General features: G+C 51.0%; 6 protein-coding genes across 6 annotated transcripts; 2 read left to right on the top strand and 4 right to left on the bottom strand.

Moving 5' to 3' along the window:
* Positions 1–387: 387 nt before the first annotated feature.
* On the bottom strand, positions 388–657 carry ALTATR162_LOCUS9032 (uncharacterized protein; the record flags this gene model as incomplete). The annotated part of the gene is made up of 1 exon (XM_043316665.1): positions 388–657. One exon carries the CDS (start codon positions 655–657, stop codon positions 388–390), a length of 270 nt encoding a protein of 89 aa, XP_043172600.1.
* A 192-nt stretch (positions 658–849) lies between these two features.
* ALTATR162_LOCUS9031 (uncharacterized protein) lies at positions 850–2,620 on the bottom strand (the record flags this gene model as incomplete). Its single annotated transcript, XM_043316664.1, has 2 exons — positions 850–1,862; positions 2,158–2,620. 2 exons carry the CDS (start codon positions 2,618–2,620, stop codon positions 850–852), a joined length of 1,476 nt encoding a protein of 491 aa, XP_043172599.1.
* Positions 2,621–8,413: 5,793 nt separating this feature from the next.
* Positions 8,414–10,234, bottom strand: ALTATR162_LOCUS9030 (uncharacterized protein; the record flags this gene model as incomplete). Its single annotated transcript, XM_043316663.1, has 1 exon — positions 8,414–10,234. The coding sequence occupies one exon, from the start codon at positions 10,232–10,234 to the stop codon at positions 8,414–8,416; it is 1,821 nt and encodes a 606-aa protein (XP_043172598.1).
* Positions 10,235–12,828: 2,594 nt separating this feature from the next.
* ALTATR162_LOCUS9029 (uncharacterized protein) lies at positions 12,829–13,999 on the top strand (the record flags this gene model as incomplete). Its single annotated transcript, XM_043316662.1, has 4 exons — positions 12,829–13,042; positions 13,093–13,318; positions 13,368–13,905; positions 13,958–13,999. The coding sequence occupies 4 exons, from the start codon at positions 12,829–12,831 to the stop codon at positions 13,997–13,999; spliced, it is 1,020 nt and encodes a 339-aa protein (XP_043172597.1).
* Positions 14,000–14,209: 210 nt separating this feature from the next.
* On the bottom strand, positions 14,210–15,553 carry ALTATR162_LOCUS9028 (uncharacterized protein; the record flags this gene model as incomplete). The annotated part of the gene is made up of 1 exon (XM_043316661.1): positions 14,210–15,553. One exon carries the CDS (start codon positions 15,551–15,553, stop codon positions 14,210–14,212), a length of 1,344 nt encoding a protein of 447 aa, XP_043172596.1.
* A 591-nt stretch (positions 15,554–16,144) lies between these two features.
* Positions 16,145–17,047, top strand: ALTATR162_LOCUS9027 (uncharacterized protein; the record flags this gene model as incomplete). Its single annotated transcript, XM_043316660.1, has 1 exon — positions 16,145–17,047. One exon carries the CDS (start codon positions 16,145–16,147, stop codon positions 17,045–17,047), a length of 903 nt encoding a protein of 300 aa, XP_043172595.1.
* Between the last annotated feature and the right edge of the window lie 607 nt (positions 17,048–17,654).

Raw genomic sequence — 17,654 nt, 5'->3', positions numbered from 1 at the left:
GTCAACGAGAATAACCTAAGCTGCTCTCAGTGTGATGGCGATCTCAGGTAATCAAGTCACTACGGAGGAAGTCACAAGCAAGTAAAAGGGTATGCTCATGGTGATAGTCAATAGATTCAGAAACTATATCTTCGCGGCCAGCACGTCCATTACATCTCCCTTGAGAGTGAACACCAACAGCCGAAAGCAAAGTCCCAGTGGTATCGATCGAGCAAAAAGAAAGCAAAGCTACAAGCTTGGTAGTACAGCAAAAAAGTCCGTTTGCGGTGTTTGTTCGTTCATCAGGCCATATCTGTGTGCGGGTTGTTATGTAACCTTTGCATGCATCCCATCCGTATCGCTCAAAACGCTCGCAATAAAAGCAAAATGTCGTATCTCTGATCATGCTCAGAGAGCCCAGTCCAGCGACGCTGGCTCCATACCCATACCGTTGACGTCGCCAACAATGTTGTCGGGAATCCAGGGGCCTCTCTCCTCCCTCGTGGCACCATGCAGGGCATCTGCGCGGTTGAGGGTCTGAACGTCCAGGTCTGTAACGTAGGACTTGCCATCACGCAATTTCGTGCGTACTTCGAACTCTTGATCGAGCATCATATCGTCTTTCCACAGCCTCCTTTGGCCGTCATATACGCACAGGACGCGTTTCTTCATCTTCATCTTGTCGGTAGCGCAGCCCCAGGATACTGGGTAGTTCTTGCGCTTCTTGCGTCCGGAGCCGGTGATGGCTACGCCGCCTTTCGAGAAAGTGAGGCCGGCGCGAGGACCGGACTTTTGGACGCGGGAGGAAGAGATGTGGTTACCATCCCCGACGTGCTGCGTTGCGCCGACACCCCGGGAATGTGTTAGTTGTCAATCCTTCTTTGAAGATTTGATCCAGCCCTTGCCTGAGCGACCGCGACGAGAACCGTATGTGGCATCGTCGTGGTCATCGTTATCGACCTCCTCTTCCTCGTAGTCATCCTCATCATCCTCGGCATAGCTAGGTACTGTGTACTCGATGCTCTTGGATAGGCCATTGCGATCGAGCGTCTCAGTGACCTCCGGATCCTCTGCAACGGAGGTGAGAAGGCGTTGGTTGATAGCCTCACTTGGATCGGTTTGCTGGACAACGCGCAGCACACAGTCGTCCAAATGCTCGTAGAACTCTTGCGCGTTGGCGAAGATGACTGAACAAGTAGAGCAGGTACCAGCTACGTTCGGCTGCGAGCCACCGAATGCCTTCCTGCTTGATGGGCTCTTCTTGCGGCTATTGGGGGGGTTCTGCTCCACGCCGTGAACTGAGGTAAGATGCCTCTTGAAGACATCAGCGCGGTTGAACGACTTCTCAGCCGCTGAACCACTGCCTGGACAGAAGCCGCAGACCATCGTACCCTTGTAATGCGTAAGTGTATGGCGGTTCTTGTCATACTTCCTCGCGAAACCTTTGATGTTGTACTCGCAAGTCGCAATTGGGCACTTTTCTGGTCGTTCATTCTGGTGAGTGAGCATGTGTGCCTTCAGGTCTTTAAAGACGCGTCCACACTCTGGCAGTGGGCACATTCCCTTCTCACGAGTCTCGTCGTTGTCATAGCTGCTTCCACTCTTGCGGCTTGTGCCCGAGTTGTGCGAGCGGAGAGAGTTGACGGAGCCTCGCCGTTGATCGTGGTATTGGGGGTAAGGCTGGTATTGTTGAGTGCGAAGGTATGGACTGGCGCTACCCTTCTTGATGCGTGCTGAACCAGGGCGCTGGCTGTGTGATGAGAGTTGAGAGAGAGCTGGGGAGGGCGGTTGCTCAATGACAGGGAAGTAGGGAGATGGTGTGGTCCTGATCTCAGGGTATGGGCTCTGAGGCGCGAATGTGAATGGCTGAATAACATTAGGATCTGTTTGTGCTGCGTTAGTTCCTGTCTTTTGTAGCATTGGAAGGTAACCGACAAGACTGAGAGAATTGAGATGACTGTGAAACTGAAGTGACTGAAGGAGAAGTAATTGTTGTCATGTTGCGCACAGTGGCGCCATGCGATATAAGAGAATTTCTGCGCTCATTTGGTTTTAAGGACCAGGTGGCTGAAGCTGGGGTCACAGGTGTCTTGAATACATGTCTCTTGTGGCCTGGCGGCGTAGGAGATGCAACGAAAGAAGAAGACAAGACTCTGGGCGAAAGAACTGTTGACTTACCCACATACGACTTATCTGACGCTACCATTCCTGGGTACTCGTATCCAGCAGTCACTCCTAGTCCCATCGTGTTCCATGAGTCATCAAACTGCGGAACGAGTGATGGCGAGCCTATTGCGGAAGATGACACTGAAGCACCGGATTCAGAAGACGCAGAAAGAACAGGAGGTTGTTCATGGAAAGAATATGAAGCTGAATGGGGAGAGCCGGCCGGGGTCTGATACTGATATGGCTTGACACCTTGTGCAATGGCGTCGTAATGGTATTGCAGATCTTGAGGCCTTTGCATCTCTGCGAGGGTAACCATTGGGTCATACGTAGCGCTGAAGGTGTGTTCCAAGGCATATGTCGAGGCAGGCACATAAGGCTGGTTGTGGTGAAAGTCCAGATGCTGTTCTTGGTTGTTGGAGTAGAGCTCAAAGTCGTGAGGCATGCTCGATGGGTATTGTGCGTAGTCAACCATGATGAAGAATATGGTAGATGAAGCAATGTGAGCTGAAACAATCAAGTGTCGAGTTGCAGTCGATGCCTATATCCGTAAACGGAGTCAGCATAAGCACTGAACATGTGCAATCGGATCGTTGGTGTTTGGTTGGTGGTAGGGCTAGCGCAAATTATAAGGGACCGACAGGGGAAAGCTTACCTTCCCGGAGGAGGTGCCGATCTAATTCCAAGGTTGTCGTATGAGTCGGCGATAACTCAAGAGGCTTGGAAAGTATGCTGATCTTTTACTGCATCTGGGTACGGGAGTGACAACGCGTAGTCCCTCTCCGTGAAGTAGTCCTGACGGCGGCTGGCTGAAGCGAAGGACAAGTCAGAAGCGGGAAGGACTATGGTCCTGAACAGTGATCCAAGGCGGCGGAAAGGGTCTGGATGAAGTGGTGTTTACGTTGATCATAGGCCTGGATGGAGGACGATGCCTGGGGGAGGGGGGCGAAGTTGGTTTATACATAAGGCCAGAGTCAAGACCGCCGTGGCCCCCAGCGGGAAACAGTGCACGAAGCCATACGACGGCATGCCAGACCCCTGTCCTGGAGGCTTTACTGCCCTACGAGCTTGGGCCTCTGGCCCAAGGTGGCAGATTAGGAAACGGTCAGGCCACGCTAGGAAAAATAAAAGAAGGCAGAAGTTACCGGCCGCCGTCAATCCACGTCCCCGCCTCGATCGCGCGCTCCGACCGCTCAGTGGTAGCACTAACCCCTTGAGAGTCGCGGTGTGTCCGACCCCTGTCTGCGCAAGTCAACACACCAACAGAGCAAGCCATGCCGAAAGTGACGAGGGGTAGAGGCACGTCGGCGAGTAGGCGTGCTGGATGCGGGAGCCTTCATTCTACATCAGGGAAAGACAAGCGGATTAGGGATAGACCCTGAAGAAAACGCACGCTTGATCACCGCTTCGGTCGGGGAGCCATGGGAGGGACTGGGGACATGTCCTGTCCTGCCATTCCGCAAGCCTGGTGGCCCTTAGCGCATCTGATACGCGATCCTTTCGCTTTGCCCGCAGCTCGGACCGCGATGCTAGAGCTGTGGCTTGTGATGCTAGCAAGAGGCTGTGCATATTCTCGATGTCTCATTGGATGTGTGATGCTGCTAATCTTAGACCATTGCCCACAATAGGGTCGTTAAGCGAGTTTTCGTGGGGCTCAGTCTGCGCTGCACTGCCTCTCCAACAGGCCCTCTCTTGTGCTGACCTCACCGTGTTTCTCATCGTCACATCGTAGCATCGTCACTGCGGGACTCGATGATGCACAGTCTCCCTGACTAAACAGCACTCGAAATTGCGGTGCGTCAAGGCACTCTTCCACCGCCAACATGAGCGGAATGCAAGGCTACTGTGACATGGCGTGACATGGTCCTCTGAATAATCGCAGTTGACTGTCGATGTGATGGGGCGCATTGCAGGTGGTCGGCTATCGCATGTGACTGCGCTTGTAGTGAGCATTCTCTGGTCGCGAGCGAACAAGCACCTACAACCGTTTCCTAGACTTGAGCCAGATGTGGAAAGCTAAGCCAGAACAATTTCGCTCTGGGAGGCCTTGCGCTACCACGGCACGCTATGTGCCCACGCCGTGTGCCTTTGACCAGAGGCTCCCGAATGCTAGCTGTTATACACGGACCCCATGTTCCGTACCATACTAACGGACCATCTGGTAATCGGCGTGACATGTTCTTCCGCGTGGTCCCTGAACCCTCATGGCCCGACATCGTGGATAAGGTTGGCGAAGGCGTGAACCGCACTCTTGCTGGGACCAGTCATCCTATCAGCCATACCGCCTACTCTTGGCCAAGTATACCGGCCGCAGTGCAACTGGCACATGATTAATGAGTGCGTTGCTACACCCTGATGCACCTCAGCCATGAAATGTAACACAGCTGCCTAACATTGGCTTGGAACCAGTCTCACGCCATCAGCAGCACCCCAAGCTTCATTATATTATGTCGCCATGGGCGCAACACTAATCTCCCCGCCCGATGTACATCAGAGGCCGCTCATAACGGCGCAGGAGAGCTAGCTATAGCATGTGCGGGGTGCGCCAGCCATGGAAGTCACACTACTTGGGCCTGATCGAGGCTACTTTAGTTGCAAAGGCTGCTCTTGCCAAAGTACTACGCGGTCCTTGAGAATCACACACTTGACGCGGTAGTGGAGCCGTGTCATCTGACAGACCGCAATTCTCCAGCGTAGCCTATGGCTGATTCACGCCGATAGAGCCAGCGACTATGGTTGGGATATGCGAGGCCAAAAGCTACTTTGGACTTGCGACTGGGTAAGATTCGAGCGTTGTGGGATGATCGAATCTTGTGTACGCAATTGATTTGGTTATACGTCTATCCACAACGAAGCTACTGCAGGAGTCAGACAACATGTCTCAGTACTGTGACTGCGCACCCCCACAGGTCTGTAGGTTAGCCATATTATTAGCGCTAGGTGTATATGTACGACACTCCAGAGTGATCAAGGGAACATGCCGCAGCCTCTGAGAAACGTGCTTGGACCACCCAGAAAGATGAGAGGTCGCACCGCCACACATTGTTGCGATGGCCTAGAACACTCTGCGACCAGCATCCACCTTGCCCGTCCTGGACATGGGCATGCGGGAGACAGCGAACGAAGGGGCCGATCAGATGGACTATAGCGCAAAGGGCCTGTTTCGCGAAGATGCTGGTCGACCACAACCATTTCGTTTTGTCTTGCACACTCCCATCCGAACAATAATTGACCAGGTCACGATCGTGTTCGCCTGTATGCAGGACGTGTTTCATTTTCGGTTGATGGTGTTCGCACTGGCTACTCCTATTGGCATGCGAACATGTTTGCAGGGACTTTGGCGACCTCCGCAATATTGATAAATCGTTCAATTCTGAAGACAAGTGCAGAGAGGCTTTCCACCGCTACCACAAGCATCAAAACATTCCGTCACCCCCACGCAATACAGTGCCTTGAAAAGACTCTAAATCGGTTCAAGACGTCTTTTGGGGCGACGAGCCAGGACAGTGATGGCACAAAGTTCTCATCCAACTCTGACTAACCGTGCGACAAGATCTAGGCCACCTCGCCCATCGCATTACTTTCTTCGCTTGTATTGGTTAGTGATTAAGCCAATTTTGAAGCCATTCCGCTTACAACAGAGCGCGGTACTAGATCCACTCGTTGGTACACCCTCATTTGAGAAGGCCGTACAGATGTGCAGCAGCAGCAGGACATGGGCAGATACTGGGGACGCCCGAAGCCACTTTGACGGGTGATCAGCACAGGTTGCCTGCTATGTGAGTACCAATAGTTCGGAACCCTAGTTTAGATGTCAAAATCGTAGGGTTCCATGCCATGTGAACGATGAAAGGACTGATAGTCTTTGGTGGGCTATGCTCATGCTTGATTGATAGTGTTGTGCGAGCTCGGGGGCCAAATTTGGGCTCGTTATGATCGCACACACCTCGCATTCTGGGTGCACAATTCCGAGGAGAAGACTGCGAATAATGAGCGGCATGGCCCGTTACAGGCCTAAAGCGCCATGTTCACTATTGACCACCGTTGACCGAGCTCACCGTGAGATGGCGGAGAGGTAATTCGCTGGCGTCGGCCTCGCCTATGCACGAGCAACCCCGCAAGCAAGCCACAAACCCAATTGGGGGGGGTCGAAAACACCGGCCAGATGGTTGATCATCCTTCCCGCGCACTATATACCATACCATACCATGCTGTGTTGGACGTGAGATACAGGGCGGCCCGAAAGCGAGCATGGATGCGGAGTGAACGTACGAGGAGTTCTTCTGCCGGTGCCCGCGCATGCTTTTTCGTCGCACATGCGGGTGTCTAGACAGTGGCTTCGGCTGATGGACTGCTTTTCACGAGCAGAGCCTCATGATCCTCGCAGCACTGTTGCAAAATGCGCATGGCCGGATGCCCAACCCGCAGGTCTCTGAGTATCAAGGCAGGCATTGGATCTATATCCCTCCTTGAGCATCCTCTTGGCAGGGAACGGACAAATGTTGCGTCTCCAGGAAAAGTCGATAGAGAAAGAGACGACCAAATATCCTTCTACCGTTCATGGCGCCCATGATGCAGTCCGTTATTAGACCGCAGCCTGTCGTCGCTTCGCGCGACGGCGTCCAAAAGACGTGACAGCAGCCTTGACTACTAAGGTACGTTTGCTATATCGCGAGCACGGTTACGGTACCAGAAGGTCTTGCCAGGCGCCGCCCCATATCTGCAGGTTGGCTGAAGTAGCGCTGCTTCATGCTGCACATAGTACCCTAGGCTGGCCAGTTTCACCGTCGCGGTGGGGTTGAGAGGGGATCGAGGCCAAGGCCGAGGAGGTCCTGTAATCAGACCACCTGGCACAAAGGCAAAAGCAATTCTGCGCTGCGAAGGGGCTTGCGGGACCACGAGATAACAAAGTTAGTTCACCCTTCAACAACACGAAACGCTCTTTGGGGACCCGAAAGCGGAGGACTTGATTGGCGCCAACTTTCCTTTCGTAGGCTAACACATTCCGCTTGTTCTGGCCCCCATTGTCGCCACCCCCAGTCCTGCAGGACAGCATCAAGGTGAGCGATACTCTTCCCCGTATGCGCGCGCGATCCCATTAAGCTGGTGAGTGACAATGCTTGGCGGCGAGGGTCCGGGGTGCCTGTGGATCGACCAATATCATACTCCTTGGTTGATGCAGTATGTGGTGTGCGAGTTACTGTTCGCCGACCACTCTATCGACCCTCGTCCAGTACGATACTATTTTGAGAGCGGTCGCTGTCTGCGCCTGACTTTGGACCGACAACGTGGCGAAATGAAAGAATGCGTTGTCGCCTGTCGCTTCCCTGCCAGGACCCAAGAATGATGATGGGTGTGCTGTTGCTATGAGTTAGATGTGTAGAATATATGGGGTATAGAAGAGGGATAGAAGAGATGTAGTCAAAGTAGAGTTGATGTGGAGCGAGCCCAACACGTCGGGTCCGGCTTCAGCTCTGGTGGAGGAAGGTACGAATGAAGCAATTGCGCCTAGCGCTCGAACGCCATTCCAAGCTTGTACTGAGGCTATGGAAGCTTGTCTAACGATGTCGCTCGTTTTGCAGTCGAGTTAATGGTGGATACATCCTTTTGGTGTTGTGAGATATGCTTTGCCCACAAGCGATGTGTATGACGTATTTGAGTGACCCGTGGCCGCTTGAAATCCCCACCTTTGAACAGACCAACAAGTGGTAGCAAGGCGTGTCTACAACAGACCGCATATCACGTCAAATCAGATGCGCACTGATGCATCCTTCCGGTCTCCATCGTTCCGATCTTATCAAGACTGTCGCTTCTCACCAGGGAGCTGTGATCTTCAGCAGCAGATTACCCGAAGCCTGAACGCAAAGGTCACCCCAGGGCATACGTCAAGCTCACTTGGTACAGAGCATGTCATCTGCATTACGAGTAGAAACATAAGCGACTTCTTTATGACCCAATCCATAACCCAATTCACAGAGTTCTATCTAGGTTTTGTCTATACACCCAAATGGAGAAATCTATCCTCGTCTACTATCTGTGAGAAGCCCTGGGTATCGAAAACAACAAGAACGCCAAATGAAAGCACTGGGAAAGCCTCCTACCGACCGACCAAGCACGCTTTCATCTCCAACCGGACGCCAACCGATGAGAAGCGAGGTGTGCGGCATGTACTTGCACTAGTTGCCGTCGACGTGACAAAATGACCAACACAGTCAATCTCTCCGAAAGAAGGCGGCCATCCCTTCCGGACTACTCTTCTTTAGTCCTATTAAAGCTCCGCAACATCATCAGCCTTCTTGCGTTCTGACACGATTCCTGCAACAGCCTCTACCTTCTCCAAGTTCCTGCCAGACCACTCGTTATTCCAACAAGTAACCATTGTTCTAGCCTTGACATACGAATGGAAGTATCCAAACAAGGGATAGGTGGGGATAGGGCAGAAGTACAGCAAGAAGTCGTAAGGATGCTCTAAGAACCATGGAAAGGTCTTGATAAGCTTGGTCAGCCATATAAACGAGACCAGGAAAAAGAGCCGCATGTTTCCATTGGGGGAGTCAAGGTACAGCCCTGATCGCCGAAAAGTGATGATTGCCAAGGAATCCCAAACCGCTGCGAAGTTGTACATCCAGGGGAAGTACACTGTCCACACCGAGATGGGCCACTTCCACCAGATTGTGCGATCGCTGAAGAGAGCGATCGGATTTTGCCGGAAGGTCGTGCGACTCCAGCGCTTGCATTGGTCTAAGAATTTGAAATTCTCCACATTTCCTAACACCGTAGTTATGGTTGTTTCGGGTGAGGATTGGATTTTGATGCTCTTTCCATGGTCAATGACCCATCGTGTGATGAAATTGTCATCATCCGCAAGAAGAGGTCCGAATCCATTTTCCGATAGGCCATTTCCCTTAAAGTAAGCGAGTAGTTGGTCTGCGAAGGGGACGTGCCACTTGACGAGTCTTGTCAGCCAGGTAAAGATGCACTTGAGGACGTACTCGTTCAAGAATTTGTCTTCAAAGTGATCATCCTGTACTATTCCAGTCAGGATGAGAAGGGTTCGACCAGATACCGTAAATACACCACCATCAGCGGCGTTGGATGTTCGAATCTCGTAGTTATGACGCTGAAGATACAGCGCGCCAATTGTGTTCCAGAGACCGGCCCAATACCATGCACTGTAGTGCTGCATGAGGCTCACATTAGCGTCACGGTTAGGGCGAATATACTTCACCACTTTTCGCGTACCAACGAGGCCGACGTCTTTGTCGATGAAAGCTGGAAGAGTTGCGTTCAAGAACTTTGGATGCCAGATGGCAGTGTCGTCGACCATGATCGTGATCTTCGTTTCCACTAGTTTTATAGCCTTCATGGTCTGCTTGCGCTTGTTGGAGTCATTTATGAATGTATATCCAATCTTCGTGACCGTCTCTAGATGCCACCCCGGCGGCCCTAGTTTATGTTCTTTCTGGTAAGTGGTGTCGCCGTTTCTGAAGGCTGCAACTATCTTCCTAACCTCTGTCTCGATATCTGCTTGCGATTCGGGCTTGTTCGCAGAGAACAGGAGCTGCTTTGGTTTGTTCCAAAGAATTGCTGCAACCATGTCCTCGAAAACTGAGTTCATCGCAGGGCCGACTGTTGGTACGATTACGGTGCAGTCTGATGGTTTGGACTCCGGATCCTGAGGAGAAGGCTCCAAGGCTATCTCGTATCGAAAGTAGAAGTACACAGTGAGAATAGTGCGGTAGTATCGGTATACCATCAAGGCCGCAAACCAAAGTAGTCCTTTGTCCTTAACAGACAGGCTCTTGGTGATAGTAGCGTTGAGGAGTAGCATTGGAACGATGTGAAGAAAATTCCACAGCTCATGGGGCTTAGGACCTGGAGTTTTCTCTCGGTTGGAGTTGATCATGGTGTAGTAGATTATAAAAGCAGACCAGCCACCTAGCGAGAAGATGTTATAGAGATACCACCAGTTTGGGTATGGAGTAGTAATCGCATTGGTCTTCAAACTCTGAAGCCACCAAGCCCAGCCTGCAGATATGCTTCCGAAAACAAGGGCGAGCTTTCGCATACGCATTGAAGGAGAGGGCATATTGGAAGACGTGCGCGAGCTGCGTAAGTTGATGTTGTTCGAATTCTCCATTGCAGCTCTCGTTCTGTTGCTTCTCAGTTGCATTCTGTTGCTGTGTCGAAGACCAAGTCTGGTCGGAATTGGTTCATATAGTCCAAAGAAAGTCATTGTACGACCAGAGTCGACCGTGAAAGTCCTCCGCTGTGGTGAACACATGAGCCTACTACAGCGCTCTTACGCCTGCGAAAGTATTACAATAGGCTACAGTGACTAATTTGATGAGTATTCACAGCAGCAACTGCAGACGAGCGGGTCACATCCAGGTCAAGACAGGTGCGAATGAAACTGGCAGTGACTGTCGTGAATGGCCCGTACTAATGTGTATCCCAAATAGGCGCTCGAAATGAGTACACCCGAGATTTACAGCGATACCAGAAGTCTTGACTTTCCCAACTACCTATTGCACGTTACCTTGGATGTATGTTTTCTTTGTATCGACAGTGACTCGCAACTCGACATGTTACAACGTTGAGTTCCTATCTTGATGATAGGTTCGATTTGGTATAGCAGTCGAATCATTTCCGACATGACATATTGCTATGAGACGCTCGGATACAGAGTGAGTGGATGCCGGTGAGAGATTCATCAATCGTATGTCAACCATCTCCTGAACAGAGCTTTCACGCCCGATAGCTCCCTCTGACTAGTCACCCACAATTGTCTGCTTGAATCGCCATGCTAGCATGTCGTCTAATCTTGAGTAAGAGAACCTTAGGCCCATGGTTAAGAGAAGGAGAAATATTGAGAGCGTATGTTCAGAGCTGGGTGCGGTAACGTCCTATAGCTGGCTCTGGATGACTTTGCATATACGAATGATTTAGCAAGACAAACTCACTTTGTCCATCTTTAAAACCGGACGCGCGAGTCAATGGAAATTCACTCATGACACCCAGTACCGTAAAGATCTTTATCGTCATCGATGTCATGTTTCTATATTGCCGCAGACACCATAGATGTAGCTATAGCATACGCAATGACTGCCCAAATCTGCAAGGAAAAATGCTGATACCTCTGAACCGTGAGTGACAGGCATAGTTGGCTAGTACGAGCGGGACGACTGAAGTCTATGCTCTTAGTAGGCACACTGCTGGATATGGATCTTAGTACAGCCAAGAGTCTATAAGCGTTTGGTTCAACACCTCTCTTTGTTCTATCAAGCCGTGCGTAAGGACGTGCCGCTTCCAACGTAGTACCAGGTATGCACACTGATAGATATGAGCTTAATGAATTTGGGTCGTGGAGAATGATAGAGATATAATCCTTCAGTTTTAGCTCAAAAATTTCTCGTTAAACCTTATTTCCACGTTCCGGATGCAGTATTGAAGCAAGGTCATATGTAAGGTGCTGCCCTTCACACTCGTGGCCGCAACCAGCGCATCGTTCCCTCTCTCTAGAAAGATGGACTTGACTTGTCTTTCCAACAAATCTTAACGGTGTTGACTCTTTAGCGAGTGTTCATCGTGCAGTTTGAGCGGTGAAGGATTTGTAGCAGGAGGCCACGAAGTTATGGACTTCGCGTCCCTAGTCAACCTAAGCAGTGCTACCTAAAACCACGCGAGCTCCCCGCATGCGATGTTAATCCGGGGTCGAGGCTCATAAACCGATGAATGCGTCTTTAGAAAAGTCCGTGTGTGACGTGGGACCTGCCCGGTGTGACCTCGAACATCATCAGATGCCCCAACCATGGGGGAAAACACTGCGGGGTCGGTATCACAGCTTACCAAAATTTCATCTAAATCTCATTGTTACCTTCCGTAAATCGACGCATTCCGGTCCCGGGGCTCTATAATATGATTTTAGTTCAGGCAGGAGAGTAAGACGTGTCAGGCAAAATAGGCAGTCGCTGCCCAGGTGGTGAAAGCGCTATTCCCGAACCGACCAAGGGAACGTACGTTGGACCAACGCCTGAAGGAAGCAAAATGGTGAGCTTGGATACATACAACTCCTTTCCACGATCTCACCTCTTCATTATTCTTCAAAACTCTTTGTCTTTTCCTCGGCTCCGCTGTTGGTGTGGCGAAGCGGTCCGCGGGAACAAGACCCCTTTGATGAAATGACGATGCCTCTCGACCACTCACGAGCCCTAGAAGCAGTTCATTAGCAAAACTACTGAAACCGCCAAACATCCATCGAGTCTAGTCGCTGATACTTCTACCACGAGGCTACAAGTGTCTAGACCTTCATCATGCGGCACGTCCACGTTTTGCTATGGGCAATTTCGAACTGCTCGACTAGGCGAATTACCCGGAACCGTTTGAACCTTGCGCCGATGTCCTCACAAGTGCTGCAACATTGCGAGGCTTTTATTCCTAATCTGACTGTCGCGCCCAATCGTATGTGTATACAGCGAACGAGTAGGCCATGTAATTTCTCCAACTGGACTTCCCTCTGCCAAGTGCAGCCGACCCAGATGCATTTTCCGTCCTTAGCCAGGGGGTACAGGAGCATGTGCATCTTCATCGCGACGAAGATGCACATGGCTATAAGTATATCGAAGAATCCCGGCTTTGATATCTGTACGACAACACATCTTGATCCTTTGTACATACGACACCATGTCTCTCAAGTCACTCTTCGTTTCTGTTCCGTTCCTTTGGCGCTGTGCCACCGCACTACCAGCAGGACCAGGTTCGTGGCCTAATGGAACCTCTTTTGTTCACTCTTCTTCAAACGATGTGCACGCATCAGCTGCCTACAATTTGATCGATACGTACGACTCGAGTAACTGGGTGAGCAAGTTTGATGTCCAGGACATTGCCGATCCTACACGTATGTTCATTAGCATTCATTCCAGCGTTGGAGTCTGACAAGGATCGTAGATGGCTTCGTGGACTACGTCAATGGGCAAGAAGCTCAACAGCTGGGCTTGTTAAAGACACAAAATGGTCAGGTCTACATGGGTGTAGACTCAACATCTCACCTGAACCCCAACGGTCCTGGCCGAAAGAGTGTACGTGTGCAGAGCAAGACAGCCTACAACCGCGCGCTTGTTATCGCAGACTTTGCACACGTTCCTGGTAGCGCATGCGGCTCGTGGCCTGCCTTGTAAGTAATTCGTGCCTCTCTCCTACCATACCACACTAACGACATACAGTTGGATGGTCGGTCCCAACTGGCCAAATCAAGGCGAGATCGATATCTACGAAGGCGTACACATGAGCCCTTCGAACCAAGTCACCCTTCACACATCCCCCGGATGCAACCCCTCTATCGGTCCCGGCGGAGAAACTGGAAGTCGTTTAGCAGGTGATTGCGGTGCTGGTGGTGGTTTCAACGGATGCGGTATCTCAGCCAACAACCCCGTCACATACGGTACACCTTTCAATGCCAACGGCGGTGGGGTATATGCCACACTATGGACGGGTTCTGGTATCAAAGTATGGTACTTTGCTACTCGCAATGTACCAGCAAACATTCGAAGCGGTAACCCTGATCCAGCGACTTGGGGTACTCCGATTGCGAACTTTGGTGCAGGTTGTGATTACAATGCCAGGTTCAGAGACCTGAACATTGTGTTTGATATCACGTTCTGCGGAGATTGGGCGGGCGGTGTTTGGGGCTCGAACTCTTGCTCGCAGATCAACCCGAGTTGTAACGCTTATGTGGCAAATCAGCCACAGAGCTTCTCGGATGTAAGTTTTCCTTCTGCATTACTGATCGTAAGGATGTGCTGACTGTGATTAGACGTACTGGCTTGTTAACTCCGTTAAAGTGTACAGTGTCTAGACACTTGTGAACCCCTCTTCCACTCTTGCCCTTCATCCTTTCCCTCGTACTCTACAATTACCTCATTTTTTCGATATATATACCTCTTTCTTCTTCTTTATACTGCTTTGGAGGGGTGTGCATCTTGGACAGTCGTTCTATACCCCATTCTCCCTTGTTCAACGTATCTTTTTTGTATATAGTTCTCTTCTATCTATATTTTGGCGGCTTCTACTGCATATCAACAGCTTCTTTCAACGCTTCAACTTCACCTTTTCGCCACTCGGTGACCTTGCCCTGCCACTTCTCACCCTTGCCACCTCCTTTCGCTGTGCTCACAACCTCCTTGATCTTCGTAGCCATCTGTTCCACTAACTCTGCTTTACCGAACACAACAATAGATCCAGAGCTCTTGATTTCACCCGAACAAAGCACAACAACGGCATCTCGCTCCTTGACAACGTCTTTGATCTCAAAGAGGACTAGATTGATGAAATCGAGACCATCCGTTGCGCGATGCATGAATGCAGTGGTGTGGCTTTGCAGACGATTCTTGACACGGTCGCCTTCAAACACTGCGATCTCAGCTAGTAACTTATTGACTTTCTTCCGTCCTTCTGAGACCTGGTCGCTCATTCTTTGCACACCAGCCGCCACGTCCGCTGGCGTAGAACCGGATGACAGTGATACAGCGATCGAGCGAAGACCGTTGATTGACTCCGTAGCCATCTTGATGGCACGATCTCCGGCCGTGAAAAAAAGCCGGCAGTTGGTGCCTCGTACGGATTGCATATGGTGTAGTAGTATGACATTAATATGAGATGAATTCTGCAGATGCGTCCCGCAACAAGCGTTGTAGTCCATGTCGCCAATCTTGATGAAGCGTACAACTCCTTTCTCTCTATCGTAGTCTTCTGGTAGGCTGTCGCTTCCTTTGCCTTCTGGTGTCTCCACGGTGATCGGCATGCTCTCCCTGATCTTAGCGTTGCAGTTCTTTTGGATGGTTTGAAGTTCCTCCTCCGATGGCTTCCGTGGCAGTTCTACGTAGTTCATCTCTCCGGGTTGACCCATGCTCCAGCCGAGAGTAGGCAGATCCATAGAGTCCATGATGGCAGAGAGGAGATGCTGACCAGTATGCTGTTGCATAAGGTCCCAACGGCGGGTGAAATCAACAGTTTGACGGACTGGTGTTCCAGGCGCAAGGGGCGTGGGAGAGAAGTGAATGCAGCGGAGACCGTGGCGTTGTATACTTCTTATAGGAATCTCCTCTTTGCTCTCGTCTTTCAGTGTGGTGAGCACACCGTAGTCTGTATGCTGGCCGCCACCTTCCGGGAATAGTACCGAGTCCGCGAGCTCGACAAGCCATGTCTTGCTTCCTGATGCATCTCCGTTCTCAAGGCCTTTCGTCGGATCTGTAGACTTTTTGGTCTTTGACTTGCTATTCGCCTGTGAGGACTTTGGTGGCACAAATTCTTCGCATGATATTACTTCAGTCTCGAGCGTCTGGAGATAAGAATCTTTCTGGCATCGTAAAGCGCCCACGATGGCGGGGGTGGTGGTTGCGGTAACGCCCATAGCGACAAAGCTGTACGGCTGAAATCTAAGATGAGGAATTCGAATGGTAGATGAAGTATGACTCGATGTTCGGAGCAAACTTGAGCGAAAGATAGAGAAGCCGAGGGAAATAGTGCACTTAGTCAGAACATTGACTACAGGCATCGAAAGTCACAGCTAGACGAAGTCTTGACACATACGCATTCGTCTAGTTGCAAGATCGAGAGATGGAAGTCCTTTCTAAATCGCACGACCATTGGGAAGTCAGCGTATGCGAATGGGGATGAGATACATGACACCTTGAGACTAGACCACAATGAGATTAGTTCATTTCTGTCCGATCAGAGCGCGTCCAGAGTTGGATGTGCCACGATGCCATCTTGGACTGCTCATCAGCCTATCGCGCGACAAACACAGCCTCCAAAGTCCAGTTTCCATTCTTGACTGTACCTTTTCCAGTGATCGATGCGACGGAGATCAATACGGAGCCTGGACGCCCACCGCTTCACGGATTAGAAGCGATGATGACGTACTTGATGCCAAAAGTCGCAAAGCTTTGGAAGACTTTCCTGATCAATGCTAATGAACAGACTACTGACCCAATCTCTTACTATGTCGAGACCTAAGAAGCCCACGCATGCGGCGGCGACGCGATTTGTCGAAACATGCCTACCACTGAAGGAGAACGATGTCCCGCGACTCTACCACGTACCGCGACACCCTCGATACGACGCTGAAACTGCTGTGGTCGAGCAAATCGTACTGAGCGTTACTCCTACACCAGGCGTCTACTCGTTGATCGGCTACCCACTAGATGGGAACACCATTGGCGCAACGGTGCCCTTCCCGAAAATATATCCCCGTCCGCCGCGAACACTATGCTTTCTGCATCGACCCTTCAACCTCGATAGGCGTAGTGTGCGTAAGGGTACACTTGTACTTTCGAGCCATACATCTTTCGATGAGGTGCTCACTGTGGGCTGGAACACGGCGCTGGCAGAACGCTTGGGCATGAAGACAGCGGATTGTCTCTGCGTCCAGGGCTACAAAGGAGACCCGCAAAGGAGGATTGGGATTGTCGGACAGGTCCCTACACCTCTAGATGCGCTTCTCAACCGTATACAAGACGAATTCGGAGTCTCCGAACTCGCGCACGAAGGTTCATCAAACGAGATAAGCATTGTCGCGATCATGAACGCTTTCAACGAGGACCAAGTGCATCACGTGTTGGCAATGTCTCAGGAGCGTGGCTGGACAGCAGAAGGCGAAGACGGCAGGCATATACTATACTTGACTGGTCAGCCAAGAGTTAGCGGTCTTGAAGCCGCGAAAGCTTCGGGCATGTCTGTAGTCTGCGTAGGTCATCGAGAGGCCGAGGACTGGGGCATTCGCTTTCTAGGAGAAAAGCTGAGAATGGAATTTCCCGGTGCGCAGGTGAAGGAAATATACGAGGAAGAAATACCCATTGTACGAGAGAAGAAAGCACCTATCGTGCAGGACGTAGTAGGCCAATGATATCGCTAAAAAGACGCTTCCGACAGCTCGTTGACTCTGCGGCACTGATCATCTTCCATGTGGTTATCGAATCTGCTATCTGGGAGTTTTCATGAGGCGCTGCTGTTTATGTGGAAAAGTCGTGGTGTGGAACGCTTTCTTTTACTTCAACGATGGTAGCCTCGCGTGCTTCACCTCCCCCATCAATGACGACACGAGCGAGCTCTGTCGTCGAGACTCCATTGTCATTCTCTTCCTGTGTTATCCGGACATTGATCTGATTTGGTCTTCAAGATTTTAGTGCACGACAAGAGCTGTCTCTCAGGATGCCCTTTCCTTACTTTGACAACATCAGCACTGATTTCACCGGCATATGGACGAGTCCTAGGAAATGAAAGGCCAAATCGCCTGAGCAGGCGGTCTTGACACCTTCTCTTGCGAAGCGCAGATCGAGTGCGGCACCATGCCCTCACGCTACTCGACGAATTGAAGGAACGGGTCCCCCAACGTTGACCATACGAACTAGCCAAACCCGTTACGATAGCGCCCTCTGCTACATCAGACATCAGCTCAAAATCATTGGTCAGGGTCTTACAGCGGATGTTGAAAAAGTAGGATAGTGAGCCAA

This window comes from Alternaria atra (genome assembly GCF_907166805.1).
Source record: "Alternaria atra isolate CS162 genome assembly, contig: 29, whole genome shotgun sequence".
Taxonomy (NCBI): Eukaryota; Fungi; Ascomycota; class Dothideomycetes; order Pleosporales; family Pleosporaceae; genus Alternaria; species Alternaria atra.
Note: the sequence above shows the minus strand (reverse complement) of the source record. Positions and strands in the feature narration are given on the sequence as shown.